Below are 16,190 nucleotides of genomic sequence, written 5' to 3' on the forward strand. Positions count from 1 at the left end.
GAGCAGTTTTAAAATTCACAAAGATCTTTGGGACACTTTCTATATCCAACCCCATTCTCTCCTAACAACTTCAATCTCCCATCACAAATTGCCCATTAGACACTTCAAACTGATGTCCCTAGAGACATCTCAAACTCAAGATATCCAAAATAGATCTTCCTTATCTTCTCCCCAAAACCCACTTCTCTTTCAAATTTCCCTATTTCTATCAAATAGGGAATTTTCATTTTCTTGACTAAGAGGTCAACAGTGCCAACACCTAACAGTGGTTAGGTGGATAAAGGATGAGATCTGAGAAAAGACCATCAGATTTAGCAATTAAGATTTCCAATCTCCCAGCTTCCTAACTTTACTCTTCTCTGCTCATACCCCATTGGTTGCCAAATCTTGCTGTCTCTACCTTTCTAACATTGTTTTCATCCGATCCCTTTTCTCTACCCACACTTTACTTCAGGCCCTCATTGACTCTCATCGATTATTCAATGGCTTCCTAATTGGTCTCTGTACTCCAAAAGTCTGTCCACACTCCAGTCTATCCTATACACTGCTGCCAAAATAATTTTTCTTAAGCACAGATAAGATTATATGTCACCTACCAAGTTACCTCCAGTGGCTTCCTAGGATAAGATGTAAACTTCTCCTTTAAGTTTTCACAACCTAGCTCCACACTATCTTTTAGCTTCATTTGACAATATTCCCCATCCCTCACTCTGAAACCCAGCCAAACTGGCTCTTATATCTGTTCTTAGCACAAAATACCCCAACTCCCATGTTTATGCCTTCTCACTGTCTGTCCCCCATCACTAGAATGCACTCCTCCCAATCTGTCTCAGACCTCTATTTCTTCAAGATATAGTTCAAGCACCCCCTTGAAGCTTTTCCTGATCCTCCAACATCTAGTTCCCTTATTCTCAAACTAGTGCATGTTTAGCGATGTTGTATTTGTTTCAATTTAATCTCTTTATATTCATTCTGTACATATAGATATATTTCCTTTTCATCTCCCCCTCAGAATGTCAGCTCTTTGTGGGTGTATGTATTATGTTACCCACTGCATATTTATGTTAGTGTCTGCTATACTGCCTGGAACATAGTAGGTACTTATTACTTGTTGTCTGAATTTGAAAAGAATCTAAAGATTAAATGATTATTCTGACATGTTTTCTTCTAATTTTTCCATTATATTTTTATGGCATGTTTATCATTATCTGTAGCCATCCCAGACAAAGAACTTATTTAACACTTACTAGATACCAGGTACTGTGACAAGTACTTAAGATACATATAAAAGCAAGACACTTCTTTACAGACATTCTTTTTGTTATTCAAAGAGAGAAAATTGAAAATTGTTATCTATGTAAATATCTATAAGTTATCTATGTTACGGCTAAATTATTATAACAAGAACTAAATCAACATTGTGAAAACTGTGGCTCTCCTTAAAGAACATACTTTTGTACAAAGAATGTACTCATCTACTTTTCACAATTTTATTAAGTGGCAAACCTACCTTTTTCATACTGTTGTCTGACCAACTCTCCATCCACAGTACCTGGCATTTCTTATGTAGTGCAGGATTACTTTCACAGTTTATTGTAAAATTTAAGCTGGCAGAATCCATTATCAAGACTATATGCAAATTCTGCTGGATTTCTAAAGAATTTAAAATTTACAAATTTAAATGACAGAAAAATTTTAGGATAAACAGGTATCTAAACATTTTGGATATACTGAGATTATTGTTTAGGAACCTTTAGTAAACTACACAATAAGCAAGGCTTTCAGAAAAATCCATTACAACCTAAGCATTCAAATGATTTTCAAATGAGGTAAATATTTTATTTTTACATGAAAGTGAGTGGGAAGGTCAAGGTTCAATGGACATTACATTTATTTTGTTCTTATTTAACTCTATACTCTACCATATTCCCTAACATTTTATGTACTTGTAAAATGTCTAAAAGAGAGCAAAACATATAAATAATTAGATTTATATAAGCTTTATGATATTTATGAAATCTAATGAACAAAATAATGTTTAATTAAAATTTGCTTATTTTACATAATTTATATTTTTTCCTATTCAATGAACTATTAATCTGTTTTCCTTACTATAGGTAAAGTAATTGAAGACTGGTCCAGTAAAGCCATCCTGTGAAGCCTGATCTTTTAAAGGAGATAGTAAGGGTTCTAACTCTTCAAGAGAGTATAGTCCAGGAACTTCACCTACAAAAAGAAAGGTACAATGCATCTTAATTAAGCTTAAGTGCATTATTTAATCCATATAGTGTTTTTTTCATACTGAATTCTGAAAGTTATTAGTGTAAACCTTTCCTTCCCAGTACCATTATTATCATGTTCAGATTTTTATCATCTCACATGTAGACTATTACAGTAGCTTTCTAAATGATTTTTCTACCTCCAATCTCTCATTACTCTATTATATCCTGAAACTACTTCCAGGTTATTCAAGACTCTAGAATTAGGTGATTTTGTCAGTGTGAGCATTCTTAATCCAATGTAGATCACAACTCCTTTCTTCTTTGGCAGACTGTCTTCATTGGCTACCATGACTGAAAAATTTATCTTCTGCAGACTTCCTCACAATGAGCCTCTGAATTTGCTTAGGTACTAATACAATAGATGTATAACAGATAAATATGATCTATACTTCACATCTTTCTAGATTGGTAAGCAATGAATAAAATGAATCAATGAAAAAGCATTTGTTAAGCACTTACCAGGCAAAGGGCACTGTGTTAAAAGCTGGATATATAAATATAAAAGATAGTAATTGTTCTCAAGGAGCTCACATATGAATGGGGGAGAAAACATATAGGATTTCAGCATCATTTAATGAAAATGTCCAACGGTCCTTGGGGTATAGTGGTAAAGTAGTTGCCTCTTCTTTAACATCATTCAATGATCAAATCACACCAAATGTACTCTAATAATATAGTCTTTGAGGAGGGAAAAAGAATCATTTACATGCCACAATGAGGCATCAGAGTAAGACTTTAGTAGAAGGATTTTAGTAGAGTCTTAATGCTAGATTAATTTACGTAAAATATTGGCTTCCATCCAGTTTAAAACAACAATTCAAAAATCTTCAATGGTTCCCCATTCTCTCCACAGTAAAAGAGCAAGGTATTCAAGACTCTCCATAAGCTGACCTCAATCTATTTTTCAAACTTTATATCTTTTGATTTTCTTAAAATGAAACATTTGCTAGTGCACCATTAATTACACTGCTTCCATTACCTAGAATGCCCTTCCACCAATCAAACCCTACTTTTCTCAAAGCCTAGATAAAGTCCTAAAACTCCTATGAAGCCGTGGTTTCTATCATCTGTCTCAAAATGATGCCTCCCTCCTCGGAACTCCTCTAGTACTTACCACTAGCATTTATTCATTTAGTATTCATATGGGCTAAAAACAACACTAATTACTCAAAATAGGCTTTGAGGTTTCTGCTTTGGTCATTAAGAAAAGATATGAACAAATTTTTGGAATCTTTAATCAATTCAAAATATGTTAATAAAGACTTCCTTGACTTGAATGAAAAGAAACTCAACCTGGGACTATTAGTACTTTTTAAATGAATTTTTTTCAATCAACAAAAATCTCTTTTCCCTCCACTTCAATTTAGAAAGAAAGAGAACCAAAATTCCTGTTATATTCATATATAGTTAAGCAAAATAAAATCCCTCCATGGCCATGTCCGGTGTTATACATACATACATACATAAAAACATACATCTGTGTGTGTTTATATGTATATGTACATATATATCATATACAGAAATAGAAATAGAGATATATCTATGATGTCAATCTGTACTCTACTCTGAGTATCACTTCTCTATCAGGAGGTAGAAGACATGTTTGGCTAGTTAATAGATCAGAATTCCTAAATCTTTCAAAGCTGTGTGTCTTTAAAATATTGTTATCCCTATATAAACTGTCCTTCCGGTTCAGCTCTACCCAACTCTGGATCAGTTCATACAAATCTTTCCAGGTTTCTCCATAACCATTCTACATCACAAGAGTATTTTGTCATATCTGTAAACCCCTTTGCAAACTTTAAAGATCTATATAAATGCTAGCTATTATTATTTAATTTTTTTCTTAATAAGTCCTCTGTAATTTCCTAAATTATTAGGTGGAGTATATTGAGTATAATTTGACCTTTTCTTGATAAGTCGGTTTCATAATTGCAAATATGTTTGGGAAATATGTTGTGACACTAGAGTGAATGCTGCCCAAGAACGCTGAATTCTACAGTTTGGAGCACTGATTACAGACTAGAATGGCGTAGCACAGGTAGTTATCTGCACAAATGCGCATTCGCAACACACACACACACACACACACACACATGCTACAGAGAAATCTATTATTCCAACAGCAACAACAGTGATGAGTTTGCTTCCCACCTTTGTGTTGGTGATCTCTTCTCCCTCAGTCAGAGCAGCATCCCTGTTAGTGATATCACTCTTTATTCACTTCAAATAACTCCCCTCGTTACTCTTTTCCTTCTTATCTCTTCTATGTACCATTCCTTCTTCAAAATGTCTCAGCCTTCCTACAAAACGCCATGCCATCCACAGACTATACCTACAATAACTGTATTCTAGGTGTATATTTTTGTTGGATATTCGGAGACTGCTTCTATGGGCCAAAAAGGTCTTTTTTGATGAGGAGAGAAAACAGTTACTTTCTGGTCCAGAGCTAATCTGGAAGCCTTGGGTGCTGAGGTCTGAATTCTATATAGTTGAGGTTCTATTATGGTAAATGCAAATTATATTTTGAAAATTCTTGGACAGACCTGAGTTGATTGGTGTAGATAAACAACCCATACCAATATAGACTGGTGGCTCTTTTCTGCTCTAAGCTTTATAGCTGTAGAGAGGTCCCTAGGGACATGGGGAGGTTAGGTGAGTTAGGCTCTGAGAGCCACACTCCCAGGACAGCTTGGAGGAAGGTCAGGAACCTAGGTCTTCTTGATCCTGAGGCTGGTATCTTTAGACCACACTGTGCCATGCTGCATTTCTTTTTTATCATAATAAAGAGTTTAATATATTTACACTGTGGCTTAAAGCTTATATCACTATATTCTCTAAACTTCATTCTGCAAAAGAGATGAGCTTTTCCTCCATTTCTGAGGCCAAAACAAATCTCAAAAACAGAAGAACAAACTTCTGGTATGTGACCCGCCCACCTTAAATACCATAGTACATTGGAGTGGGAAAGGAATTTCTAAAGACAAGGAAACTGAGGTCCAGAGAGATTGAGTGATATGTCCCAAAGCCACACAAGCTATTAATGGCAAAGGTTAAACTCAAAACCTTGCTCTCTTTCCCCTACACCATGCTGTCTTCATTATTTAATTTAACATGTATTAAGCACCTACAACACATGAAGGCTCTTTCAACCTATATTGTTGGTTATTTCAGAAGTAAAAATGTTTTTTTCTATGTACTTCCCACAGCATTCAGTACAGTGCTTTGTACATGGTAGGTACAGACCCAGTGAAATTTTTCCTAAAAGATAAAGTTCAGTAATAAAAAAGAAAGTTCTTGAAAATCGCCAACATGATTTTATTCTTCTTGATCCTGACATTTCTCAAAACGTAAAGATATCTTTAATGTACAAATATATTTTTTCTTAAATATATTTCCTCAAATTTTATGTCTTTAACTGCATGTATTTTATGTTTTTAACTACACTGACTTAATGAAGAATTATATTCAAAAGAATTTAAGAATTACAGCCGGCTTTTCTCTTTTGCGGCGGCTTGCAGCATGCCTTCCCAACTAAGGAAGACGCGGAAGCTCCACGGGCATGTCAGCATCGGCAAGCACCAGAAGCACCCCGGAGGCCGAGGCAATGCAGGAGGGCTGCACCATCACCGGATCAGCTTCGACAAATATAATCCAGGTTACTTCGGGAAAGTGGGTATGAGGCATTACCACTTGAAGAAGAACCAAAGCTACTGCCCAACTGTCAACTTTGATAAGCTGTGGACACTAGTCAGTGAGCAGACCAAGATTAATGCTGCCAAAAACAAGGAGGGGCTTGCCCCTATCATTGATGTTGTACGGTCCGGCTATTACAAAGTTCTAGGAAAAGGGAAACCCCCCAAGCAGCCAGTCATCGTGAAGGCAAAGTTCTTCAGCAGAAGAGCAGAGGAAAAAATCAAGGGTGTTGGTGGAGCCTGTGTCCTTGTGGCATAAAAATCTAATGTTATCAAATAAAACAAATGTCTTTGTTAAAAAAAAAAAGAATTATAGCCAGAGGATGAGGAGGAAAAAAGGAAAGAAAAGAAAAAAAAGAATTATATCCAGAACATTTCACACCATGTACTTGCAAAATTATGCCTTCTTGAACAACAAACATTCCCTACCCACCTGAAGATAAAAGACTGTTGATCATCTCTAAGAATGTAGGGTGGACAAACTGATAGTCCTCAAGAAGTAAAACTACTTGCTGAGCTTCAATGCCTGCAAGATGCAGTACCTGCCAATAGAGATACATTTTTAGTAATCAATCAATCAATACTGATTAGTACTCAGTATCTGCCAGGCACTGTACTAGGATCTGGTGGACTTTAAATAGATGCAAAGAAATTTAAAATTCTTAAAAGTCATACCCTGCGACATATTTCAAAATTTGATTTTTTTCAGTTTAGATCTGTGATTGCATAAGCATAGAGAGCTCCCAGTAAGTATACTCCTACCAATGCCAATCCTCAGTTGCTCCACAAACATATATTCTTAGGGAGTTACCCTGGACACAAAGAGGGTAAGTGAGCAGTCTAGGTCACTCTGTCAGTATGTCAGAGGTGGGATCAAAACCCAGATCCTCCTAAGCCAGCTCTCTGCCCATTATGCCAAGTTCATCATCAGCTGATACTATACTTAAGAATCATAAGCAGGGGCAGCTAGGTGGCTCAGTGAGTAGAGCACCGGCCCTGGAGTCAGGAGGACCTGAGTTCAAATCCAGCCTCAGACATTTGACACATGTACTAGCTGTGTGACCTTGGGCAAATCACTTAACCCCAATTGTCCTGCCAAAAAAAAAAAAAATAAATTTAAAAAAAAGAATTATAAGCAAATTGATTCAGATATTTATGTATTTTTATTTTTTAATTTTTTTACTTTAACAAAATTAAAAACTAAATAACGGCAGCTCTAATGCTATAACAAATCCAGTCTATGGCTAAATTTCATAAATGTGAAAAACAAATCATATTATGTTTGAGATATTAAAGCAGCACCTATAGTTTTAGCTCTGCTCACCCTTCTAAACTGTACTTACATATCCATCCTCTTATTTATTTCATATGCCTACTTGATAGCCCATCATTTCTCTGCACTTCTATTTTACAAAGCAAAGGAAAGATGAGGTATTTTTCATGTTTTAAACACCATAATTTAAAACTCATAACAAAATTCAATGTAAAAATTAAAATTAAAATTCTTTTTGTAAGAGACTTATAAATGTTCCCCAAAAAGCATTTCCACATGTTCTAAGAGGTTAAATTGTACAAATTCAATCAGCATTAAAAAGCAAATAAAAAAGCAAAAGATAAGAAGTTACTCACATGTTTGAGATCATTCTTAAATTGCTTCAGCCCATACCCTCGAGAAATCTTGGGAGAAATCAGCACAGCTCCATGCATATGGCTGACTAACGAAGTGATAGTCCGACGCCCCACTCCACTGCGCCCAGCTAAGAGAAGGGATCCTCCAGGGAAACTCAGCACCCTGTCTATTCTAGACATATACTCCAGAACTTCTTGGAAAAGCAAAATATCTAAATCCTGGTTATCTCGTCCATAATGAATAATGCCCTTTGAAGAATCATAAGAGAATATTTATGTAATTATGTCCCAATACAAACCAATTTATAACTATTTGCAACCAGCAGAAATAAAGAGTGATAGCTGTCATCTCCCAAGCCTATTTTCTGTCAGGTACCACTACTTTACATGCTTATCACAGAAATGTACCCTAGGATAAAATTTCAGATGCCTTCTTCAAATATCTAGTGATATGGAACACTATTTGAACAACTTCTAAATACAGTACCAGTTAATAGAAGTTACTCAGTTAAAAAAAACAAACAAAAAAGGGGCAGCTAGGTGGTGCAGTGAGTAGAGCATCAGTCCTGGAGTCAGGAGGACCTGAGTTCAAATCTGGCCTCAGACACTTGATACACTTACTAGCTGTGTGACCGTGGGCACTCACTTAACCCCAACTGCCCTGCCCTCCCTCCCCCTGCAAAAAAAAAAAAAAAAAAAAACATTTCATACCAGATATGTGCAATGTACTACGGTAGAAATTAATGAAGACATCAAGGTCTAATATTCACTGTCCTCAAGGCATTTGCAGTCTTAATATAGGATAACGGGATATAAGACAGTTACCTGAGTAACCACAATATAAACTATAATGTGAGCGCATGAAAGAAGTATATATGAGAGATCAATGTAGTTAAACTGGGATGGCCTTCTTCAGAGATGTGGCATTTGGGCTGAATACATTAAACCCTCACAAATTACCACCAGTTTTTAGAAATCTAAATTATGTACATGTATAATTTAGTGAAATAACACATGTCCTAGAAAAGCACCTAAATGGCTTGAAAATCCTATGCAAAATCTTGCCCATGCCAATGTTTCCAAAATTCCAATACTCTATTAAATCTCTTGAGCTGGATAGCAGTGTTCTTAGAACCAGACTGAAGTTGAACAGGAAATCAACATAAATCACAGGGTTGTGGTTGGCACTGTAAAAGACCTTAGAGACTTATTTTTTTTCCAACCCTCTCATTTTATAAATGTGCAAAACAAGACAAAAGAAGGTTATGTAACTTGCCCAAGTTCAAAAATGTCAGAGTTGGGATTGGAACTCAGGACCTCTGACCCCAGAGCCAGTGTTTTTCCCACTATGCTATGTTGCTTCCCTCAATCATATACTTGCCCTAGGTTCAGGGTACAAAGAACGAAGAACACGGAGAGAAAAAAAAACAAATGAGTAGGTACGGAACATGGTTAGCCTTACTGAATTATTCTATCACCCACAGAGCTTGTAATTCCTATTCTAGTCAGTTTCCATAGCTCTTCTCAACACAGACTTTTTTAAGTTGACCCCCTACTGATATAAAAGGTTTGCCATCTGTTTTACCATCATTCACCTTCTCCTTGAAAACTAAATTGAAAAGGAGAAAAAGAACTGCAGGAAGTACTCCCACATCTCATTCAACACTCATCTTCAATGAAATGATATTTTTAAAGCTATACAACTAAATGCTTTTGTTCACTCTGCTTGAGTCTGGATGGTTTCTCCCTCTCCAGAGACCAAACTGTGAAAAGCTATGGGTTGTGTTTAATTTGTATTTTTATCCCTAAGTACTTCATATAACTGAATTGGATGCTCAATAATTATTTTTAAATGCTATTGATGATGACCAAATTACAAGTCAAGTTAGCAATTCTTGCCATACCTTTTTAATAACATCTCTGAGATCTGTAGAACTCAATTTTCCAAGTGGTTTTCCATGGGGAGGTAATGGCTGTCCTGGTGCTGTTCTTGCTCCTGCATCATGTCGCGCTCCCCAGGTTACATAAAAGCTATCTACAGAAATAAAGATGTCCAAAGCAATATGAAAATAAAGCTAAAATCACTGGCTATTGTGATCTCGGTGGTGTCATATTTTTCCTTCATTATGTATTGCTAATAACATAATCATGATCCAAGCCATTTCAGCAGTTTTCAGATGTATCCACCTCTTCATAGCTCCATTTGGGGTTTTCTTGGCAAAGATACTGGAACGGTTTGCCATTTCCTTCTCCAGCTCATTTTATAGATCAGGAAACTGAGGCAAACAAGGTTAAACGATTTGCCCAGAGTCACACAGCTCACACAGTTAGTAAGTGTATGAGGCCTGATTTGAGCTCACAATAATGAGTCTTCCTGACTTCATGCCCAGTACGCTATCCACTGTACCACCAAGCTGCTTTACTATTTAAAAAACAATAAGTATTCTAAACTATCCCTAAAATATCAACAGTAAAATTCAAGCAATAAATTTTTCTAAACAACACAATTCAATGGTATTTTAAATGCCTGTGTATACCAAAATGCTCAAGATTAAGATACAGGTAGAAAGAAGAGATGTAACCCCTGATAAGTCCGTAAGCTCTATATGCAAGCTCTGATTATATGAACCCTTAAAACTAAAGAAAAACATTCTTGAAATCATTCTGAAAGACACTATTTATTATAGCCATTGATGGCCATAAAATTAAAGAGAATTTCATACCATGTCAGAAACCATGCAGAGGACAAACAATCTTGAACTTAATTTCCATTCCAAAAGAAAAGTAGGAAACTAGTGTGAAACCAGCTAAAATAAATTCAAAGTTTCCGATTAATTATAACCTGCTCTCAAGAGGACTAAGAAATCACTGGGGCTTGAAAAAGTACCACTGAAACAAACAAATGGAAACCATATCAATTGAATCTGGAGAAAACATAAACTTTGATTTGCTTCAATAATGAACCTTTTTATGGGGGGTGGAGGGGAACCCACATTCAACATATAAAACGTTTATTAACTATTAACAAAAAATAAGGAATTCTCTAAATTAAAAAAAACACAGAGATAAACATTATAATCATGGATCCCTTCAGGGGCCCTCAAAAGATACCAAATATTAGGGATTTTACTTATCCAGAGCACATAACACTTATCTTGCAAGACTCTGATTACTTTAGACTCTAACTGCATACTTAAAGAGACCCTATTGCCCCAAGCAAAACAGAACCTTAGTTCTGAACTTAGAATTAAAGATGCCAGTCATTTAAGATCCAAAAAGTCTTTCATTACTAAGGCAGAAGGAGCTAGTAACACAGAGAGTACAATAAAAACTGTCATTAAGCTGCAAACTAGCGCTAAAACAATACTAAGTCCTTTCGCAGCTCTAACTTTCTCAATCATAAATTCCAACTGGATTACTCCAAATCCACTGATACAGAAAGTCTCAAAGCCCACCTAGACTTGGCCCCCCTCAATTCCAAATCTTGAATAAACCTGGACAAACCCTACCATACATCACTGTTAGTTATCAAGTGTACAGTTAGTTTTTGGTTTTGTTTTTCCCCAGAAGCATAGAGATTGGCATAAAGCCAAGGTTAGAATGGATAACAATATTTCTAATTTAATGTTAGAGAAGAAAAATACTATCCAGATATTATAACTAGAGATAACTATGGAACCTTACCTTTTACTTAACATCAAGTTAACAAACTTATTTCTTGTAGAGAAAAATGACAGAGGATCTTATCTTTCAATGCAAATGAAATCAACAAATATTTACTGAATGCCAACTGTGTGAGAGTAATTTCATAGTAAAATAATTCCATCCTTTGGATTTTTAAAATATTGTAACTAAAGATAACATTTGCTATTTTTTTTCCATGATCATAGACAAGATTGGTCAACACTCAGTAAACAAGAAAAGTCAATCCTAATTCTAAGTATGAAAAGTATATGAAGTTTTATTGTTTTTGGAAAATTTATTAGAAGTATGGAGATATAAGCAGATTCAACCAAAAAAGGAAAAAATATTAAGATCTCTCTCATACATAATTGATAAATTTTTAATAGTAATTATATGTTACAGTATATATTTTAGCATACATACCTGCCATATTATCCAATATATCTGAACCCCAATCTCCTTGGAAGACCGATGTTAAAATACCATCGAACAAATGGAGTTCCTTTGCACCAACAATTTTGTCACGAAACAAACGACGAGCTTCATATGCCACAATTTCTAGCACATAATCTAGTGGATGATTTGATGATACTAAAAAGTGCAAAATAGTTTTTTAGTTGCATTTTAACAAATATTTTCAAAATCCATAATCTCAAAAAAATGTTAGATATAATCAGAGAAATAAAGTCTACATACCAGAAATGTGGCATCAGAGAGATACAATAAAAGGGAAAAAATTCATTATTTTCCATTTTATATGAAAGTGTGTGCATATTCATTCATCATATGTTAGCTGTAACATTATTATTCACTTAATCATTTCCACAGGGTCAGCTACCTTTCAAGGATTACTGAAGTAGAGACATGAATAAAGGCAGGAGAATAGAAAAATATGACCTTTTTAAGGTCATCAAAAACACTAAGAAACTATTCTATGAAGATAGCAGCAAATAAGACTTCCTATATTCTTTACCTCCAATTTTCACTACAACTATTTTTCATTATATTCCTGAATGCCTCCCAGAAACCAACATGTGCTAAAAGAAATAGAAAACTATTATATCTGGCATAATTATTTTTACCATATTATATATCATCATTTAAATGTGCTTAAAATAAATAGCAATCAATTTAAAAGTTATTTGTTATGCAAAAATATAACCAAACCTTAGCTATAGGGTACATAAGCAAAATAATAACTTTGTAGTTTTCAACCATGTTCTTAAAAGTCACAGATACCTAAAGAAAAAAGTATGATTTCATAGCATGAAAGGAAAACTTACCTCCTGCTAAATCATATCTGAATAATCCAAGAACCCACTGAGTAAGAATGCAAGGAGTAAACAAGTAATGGCTATAATCATCAACCGTAAATTTGGCTCGTACCTGAAAAGATAATTTATTGTTTTGAATATATAGTAAGTGTACTATGAAAACTTTTAATTCTGTCGGACCTGTGCCCACAAAGAATCATTTTTAAGTTTTACAAAAGTTATTTACTAGGCTACATCTCTAAAGAATTCAAGTGCCTGAAATGGTATCAAATTTTTGAGACATTAGGTTTGAGGTATGACAAATTTCCTTAGGATGTCATAAAAATTTAGTTTAATCAAACCTCTTCTCTGATTATATTGCCAATAAAGCACATGTGTCTATCTGTTTCAAGAGTCACTACTCTTATTTTGGTCCTGAATACTTTATATCAGAATAACTGCAAAAATCCTACAATGGGACTTATTCTCCAGTCTTTCCTCCCTCCACTCAATTTCACACAATATTTACAGGAACCATCGGCCATAAATACCATCTTAATCATGCTATTCTTCTGCCCAAAAAACTAGAGTGATTAATTCTTACCTTTAAGGACAAATTCAAATTCCTCAACATGAGTTTTAAGGCCCTCAAACAACTATACTCCTAATATCCAAACTTCTTCCTACTTCAGTGTTACAACTTCACACTTTATATTACTCAATAGAGGGAAGTGTATATGATGAAAGCATTTGTGTATACATATATATATATATATATATATATATACATATATAATACACACATATATGTATATACAAATGTGTGTTTGTGTGAGTATGTATGTGTGTGTGTGTGTGTGTGTGTGTGTGTGTGAGAGAGAGAGAGAGAGAGAGAGAGAGAGAGAGAGAGAGAGATTGTAGACTAGTTTAGTTTAAGTCAAGAAGCCCAGAGTTCAAGTTCCTATTAATTGTATAACCACGGGTAAATCATTTAAACTCTCAGCATTTAAGGTACTTTTAGACTCTTTCGGAACATAAGGTTCAGAGAGTTGCCAGTGCACAGTGGTGCTGAGAGTGTCCACACCAAGTGTCCCCTACAGCAATGAAGCCAAAACTGTGTACCAAAGGAAAACGTACACATAACACACGAAGGTATTCCTATGTATATGTATATATACATACATATTTACATGTATATGTGTGTGTGTTTATGTGGCAACTAAGTGATGCAATGGATATGGCACTGGGCCTCGGGTCATATAGACCTGAGTTCAAATGCAACCTCAGGTACTTACTAGATGCGTGACCCTGGGCAAGTCACTTACCTTTTGTTTGTCTCAGTTTCCTCATCTGTAAAATGAAGATAAGCCCCTCCCTCCCAGGGTTGTCATGAGGATCAAGTGAAATAATAACTGTTCAATGCTTAGCACAATGCCTGGCACATTATAAGCACTATATAAACATTAGCTATTATGCAATCAATCAATCAACATGTATTAAGTGCCTACACTGCTGCTACTACTAGTACTACTACTCCTACTCCTCCTCCCACTAATGATGATGATAGTAAACACAGTATAGCACTTACTATGTGCTAGGCACCGTTCTAAATAATACAGATACAAAAAGAGACAAAAGAAAGTCCCTAAGACTCACAGCTCTTAAACTTATTCTCCAACCTTACTAAGACCTCCAATGCCTTCACCCATCAATACTCCCTTACTTTCTCAGGGCATTATGCCTGCTGACTTCACGTTCCTCTTTTTCCTATCTTGACTCTATTTCAACTCTCCATTCTCCTCTGCATACAGTACTGTATGAGAACTGATAGTGGAATTACTGATGTAAGAACATTAATTAATATAACTGTGATGCAGTGTTCTTTCCATTATAAAAGAAATGAGAAAATTAACACCAGTGGATTTATGGTTAAGTCTGTTTGCTCTGACAGATGCCTCATTTATGAAAGCAAAACCAGAGACCTTATGAATTCAACACTTACATGCATATATGAATTGCTATCATGAAATGATAATTCTTATGATATGGAAATAAATAAAATTATATTCAAAATAGCAACAAAAGCAGTATTATCAATTTTGTCTCAATATGTAAGTTCTTTGGATGATAGTACCAGTCAGTCAGTCAGCTAACAAGCATATATTAAATGCCTACTATGTTGCAGCAGGCATATTGCCTTTTAAACAGTGAGCTTCTTAAGAACGTGGACTGCTGTTTGTCTTTCTGGTATCCTCAGTCCCTGCTCTCAAGAAGCTCATAGTCTAAAGGACAATATGCAAACAATTATCTACAAACAAGATTTTACAGAATAAATTGGGTATAGTCTCAGAGAGAAAGGATAAAGATTAAAGAAGACTGGGAAAGGCATTTTTTTTGAAGGTGAGGCTATAACTGAAATTTGACGTAAAACTGGGATGCTAAGAGGCAGAGATGGGGAGGAAAAGCTTTGCAGGAATGGGAGACAGCCAGTAAAAACACTCAGAATTATGAGATGGAGTGTACTGTATGAGGAACAACAAGGAGGCCAGTGTCACAGGATTGCAGAGTACATGGAAAGAATTAAGATTTAAGAAGAGTGGAAAAATAGAAAGGAGACAGATTATGAAAGTCTTTAAAAACCATTTGAAAATTGGTCTTGGAGGTAATGGGAAGTCTTAGAGGTAATGGGAAGTCACTGGTGTTTATTGAGTATTGGAGATGAAATGGTCAGACATGCATTTTAGGAAAATCATTTTAACAGCTGAATGGCAGATGGATTAGAGAGAGGAGAGATTTGAGCAGGCTACTATAATATTCCAAGCATGAGGTGATGAGGGACTACGCCGGAGGGAAGAAAGGAGCACCATGTGTGTGCAAGGGTGTGTGTGTCTGTGTGTGTGTGAGCGCGCGCACACTCATGCCTGTGATATTACAAAGGTAGAAATAACAGGACTTGACAAATGATTGGATATTCAAGGTGAGAGAGTAAAGGGTCAAAGCTGATACCTAGGATTGTGAGCCTGAGTGACTGGAAAGTTGGTGGTGCCCTTGACAGTTATATGGAACTTAGGAAGCTAAAAAAGTAATGAAAGAATATGAAAGGCTGTAAGTAGAAGTTCAGATATTACAGGGTAACAAACATTTTAAGGAAGACAATGGTTTACAGTTAAAGAAGACACTGGAAAGTAAAAGCCAACTCTCTCTTTTACTTTCATGGAGGATTTAGTAATTAGCACTGTCCTGTGCATGTTTTGCTCTTTATCACTAATGTAATTATAGGAAAATAGTCATTTAAAGATAGCATGCAAGAGCAGGAAAATTAGATTTATAGATCTGCTATATCATAGGGATTTAAATTTATTTACGCCAATGTTTAAAAATTAATTAATGCTTGCTAGGTTACAGTTCTTGTCTTTCAATTGCTCCCTCCTCCCTTTATAACATTTGTTGTTTTTGTTCAGTCGTTTCAGTTGTGTCCAACTTTCCATGACCCCATTTGGGGTTTTCTTGACAAAGATACTGCAGTGATTTGCCATTTCCTTCTCCAGCTCATTTTACAGATGAAAAAACTGAGGCAAACAGGGCTAAGTGATTTGCCCACTGTCATACAGCTAATAACCGTCTGAGGCCAGATTTTGAACTCATGA

General features: G+C 35.4%; 2 protein-coding genes across 3 annotated transcripts in view; one reads left to right on the forward strand and one right to left on the reverse strand.

Moving 5' to 3' along the window:
• DYNC2H1 (dynein cytoplasmic 2 heavy chain 1) overlaps nucleotides 1–16,190 on the reverse strand; it is a 414,726-nt gene that overhangs the window by 248,231 nt on the left and 150,305 nt on the right. For both annotated transcript variants that reach the window (XM_036745232.1, XM_036745230.1), the window contains exons 46-52: nucleotides 12,574–12,676; nucleotides 11,714–11,881; nucleotides 9,511–9,641; nucleotides 7,607–7,855; nucleotides 6,411–6,519; nucleotides 2,113–2,226; nucleotides 1,511–1,653 (exon numbers count right to left, since the gene is read on the reverse strand). In XM_036745232.1, coding sequence (XP_036601127.1) covers nucleotides 1,511–1,653; nucleotides 2,113–2,226; nucleotides 6,411–6,519; nucleotides 7,607–7,855; nucleotides 9,511–9,641; nucleotides 11,714–11,881; nucleotides 12,574–12,676 — 1,017 coding nt within the window. The remainder of the gene's footprint in view (nucleotides 1–1,510; nucleotides 1,654–2,112; nucleotides 2,227–6,410; nucleotides 6,520–7,606; nucleotides 7,856–9,510; nucleotides 9,642–11,713; nucleotides 11,882–12,573; nucleotides 12,677–16,190) is intronic.
• Nucleotides 5,805–6,258, forward strand: LOC118838029 (60S ribosomal protein L27a-like). The gene has a single exon (XM_036745233.1). It carries the CDS (start codon nucleotides 5,805–5,807, stop codon nucleotides 6,234–6,236), a length of 432 nt encoding a protein of 143 aa, XP_036601128.1. The 3' UTR covers nucleotides 6,237–6,258.

This window comes from Trichosurus vulpecula, chromosome 2 (genome assembly GCF_011100635.1).
Source record: "Trichosurus vulpecula isolate mTriVul1 chromosome 2, mTriVul1.pri, whole genome shotgun sequence".
Classification (NCBI taxonomy): Eukaryota; Metazoa; Chordata; class Mammalia; order Diprotodontia; family Phalangeridae; genus Trichosurus; species Trichosurus vulpecula.

Bases quoted from the DNA above. Each gene is read 5' to 3' on its own strand.
- LOC118838029 (XM_036745233.1), top strand. From the start codon at position 5,805: ATGCCTTCCCAACTAAGGAAGACGCGGAAGCTCCACGGGCATGTCAGC.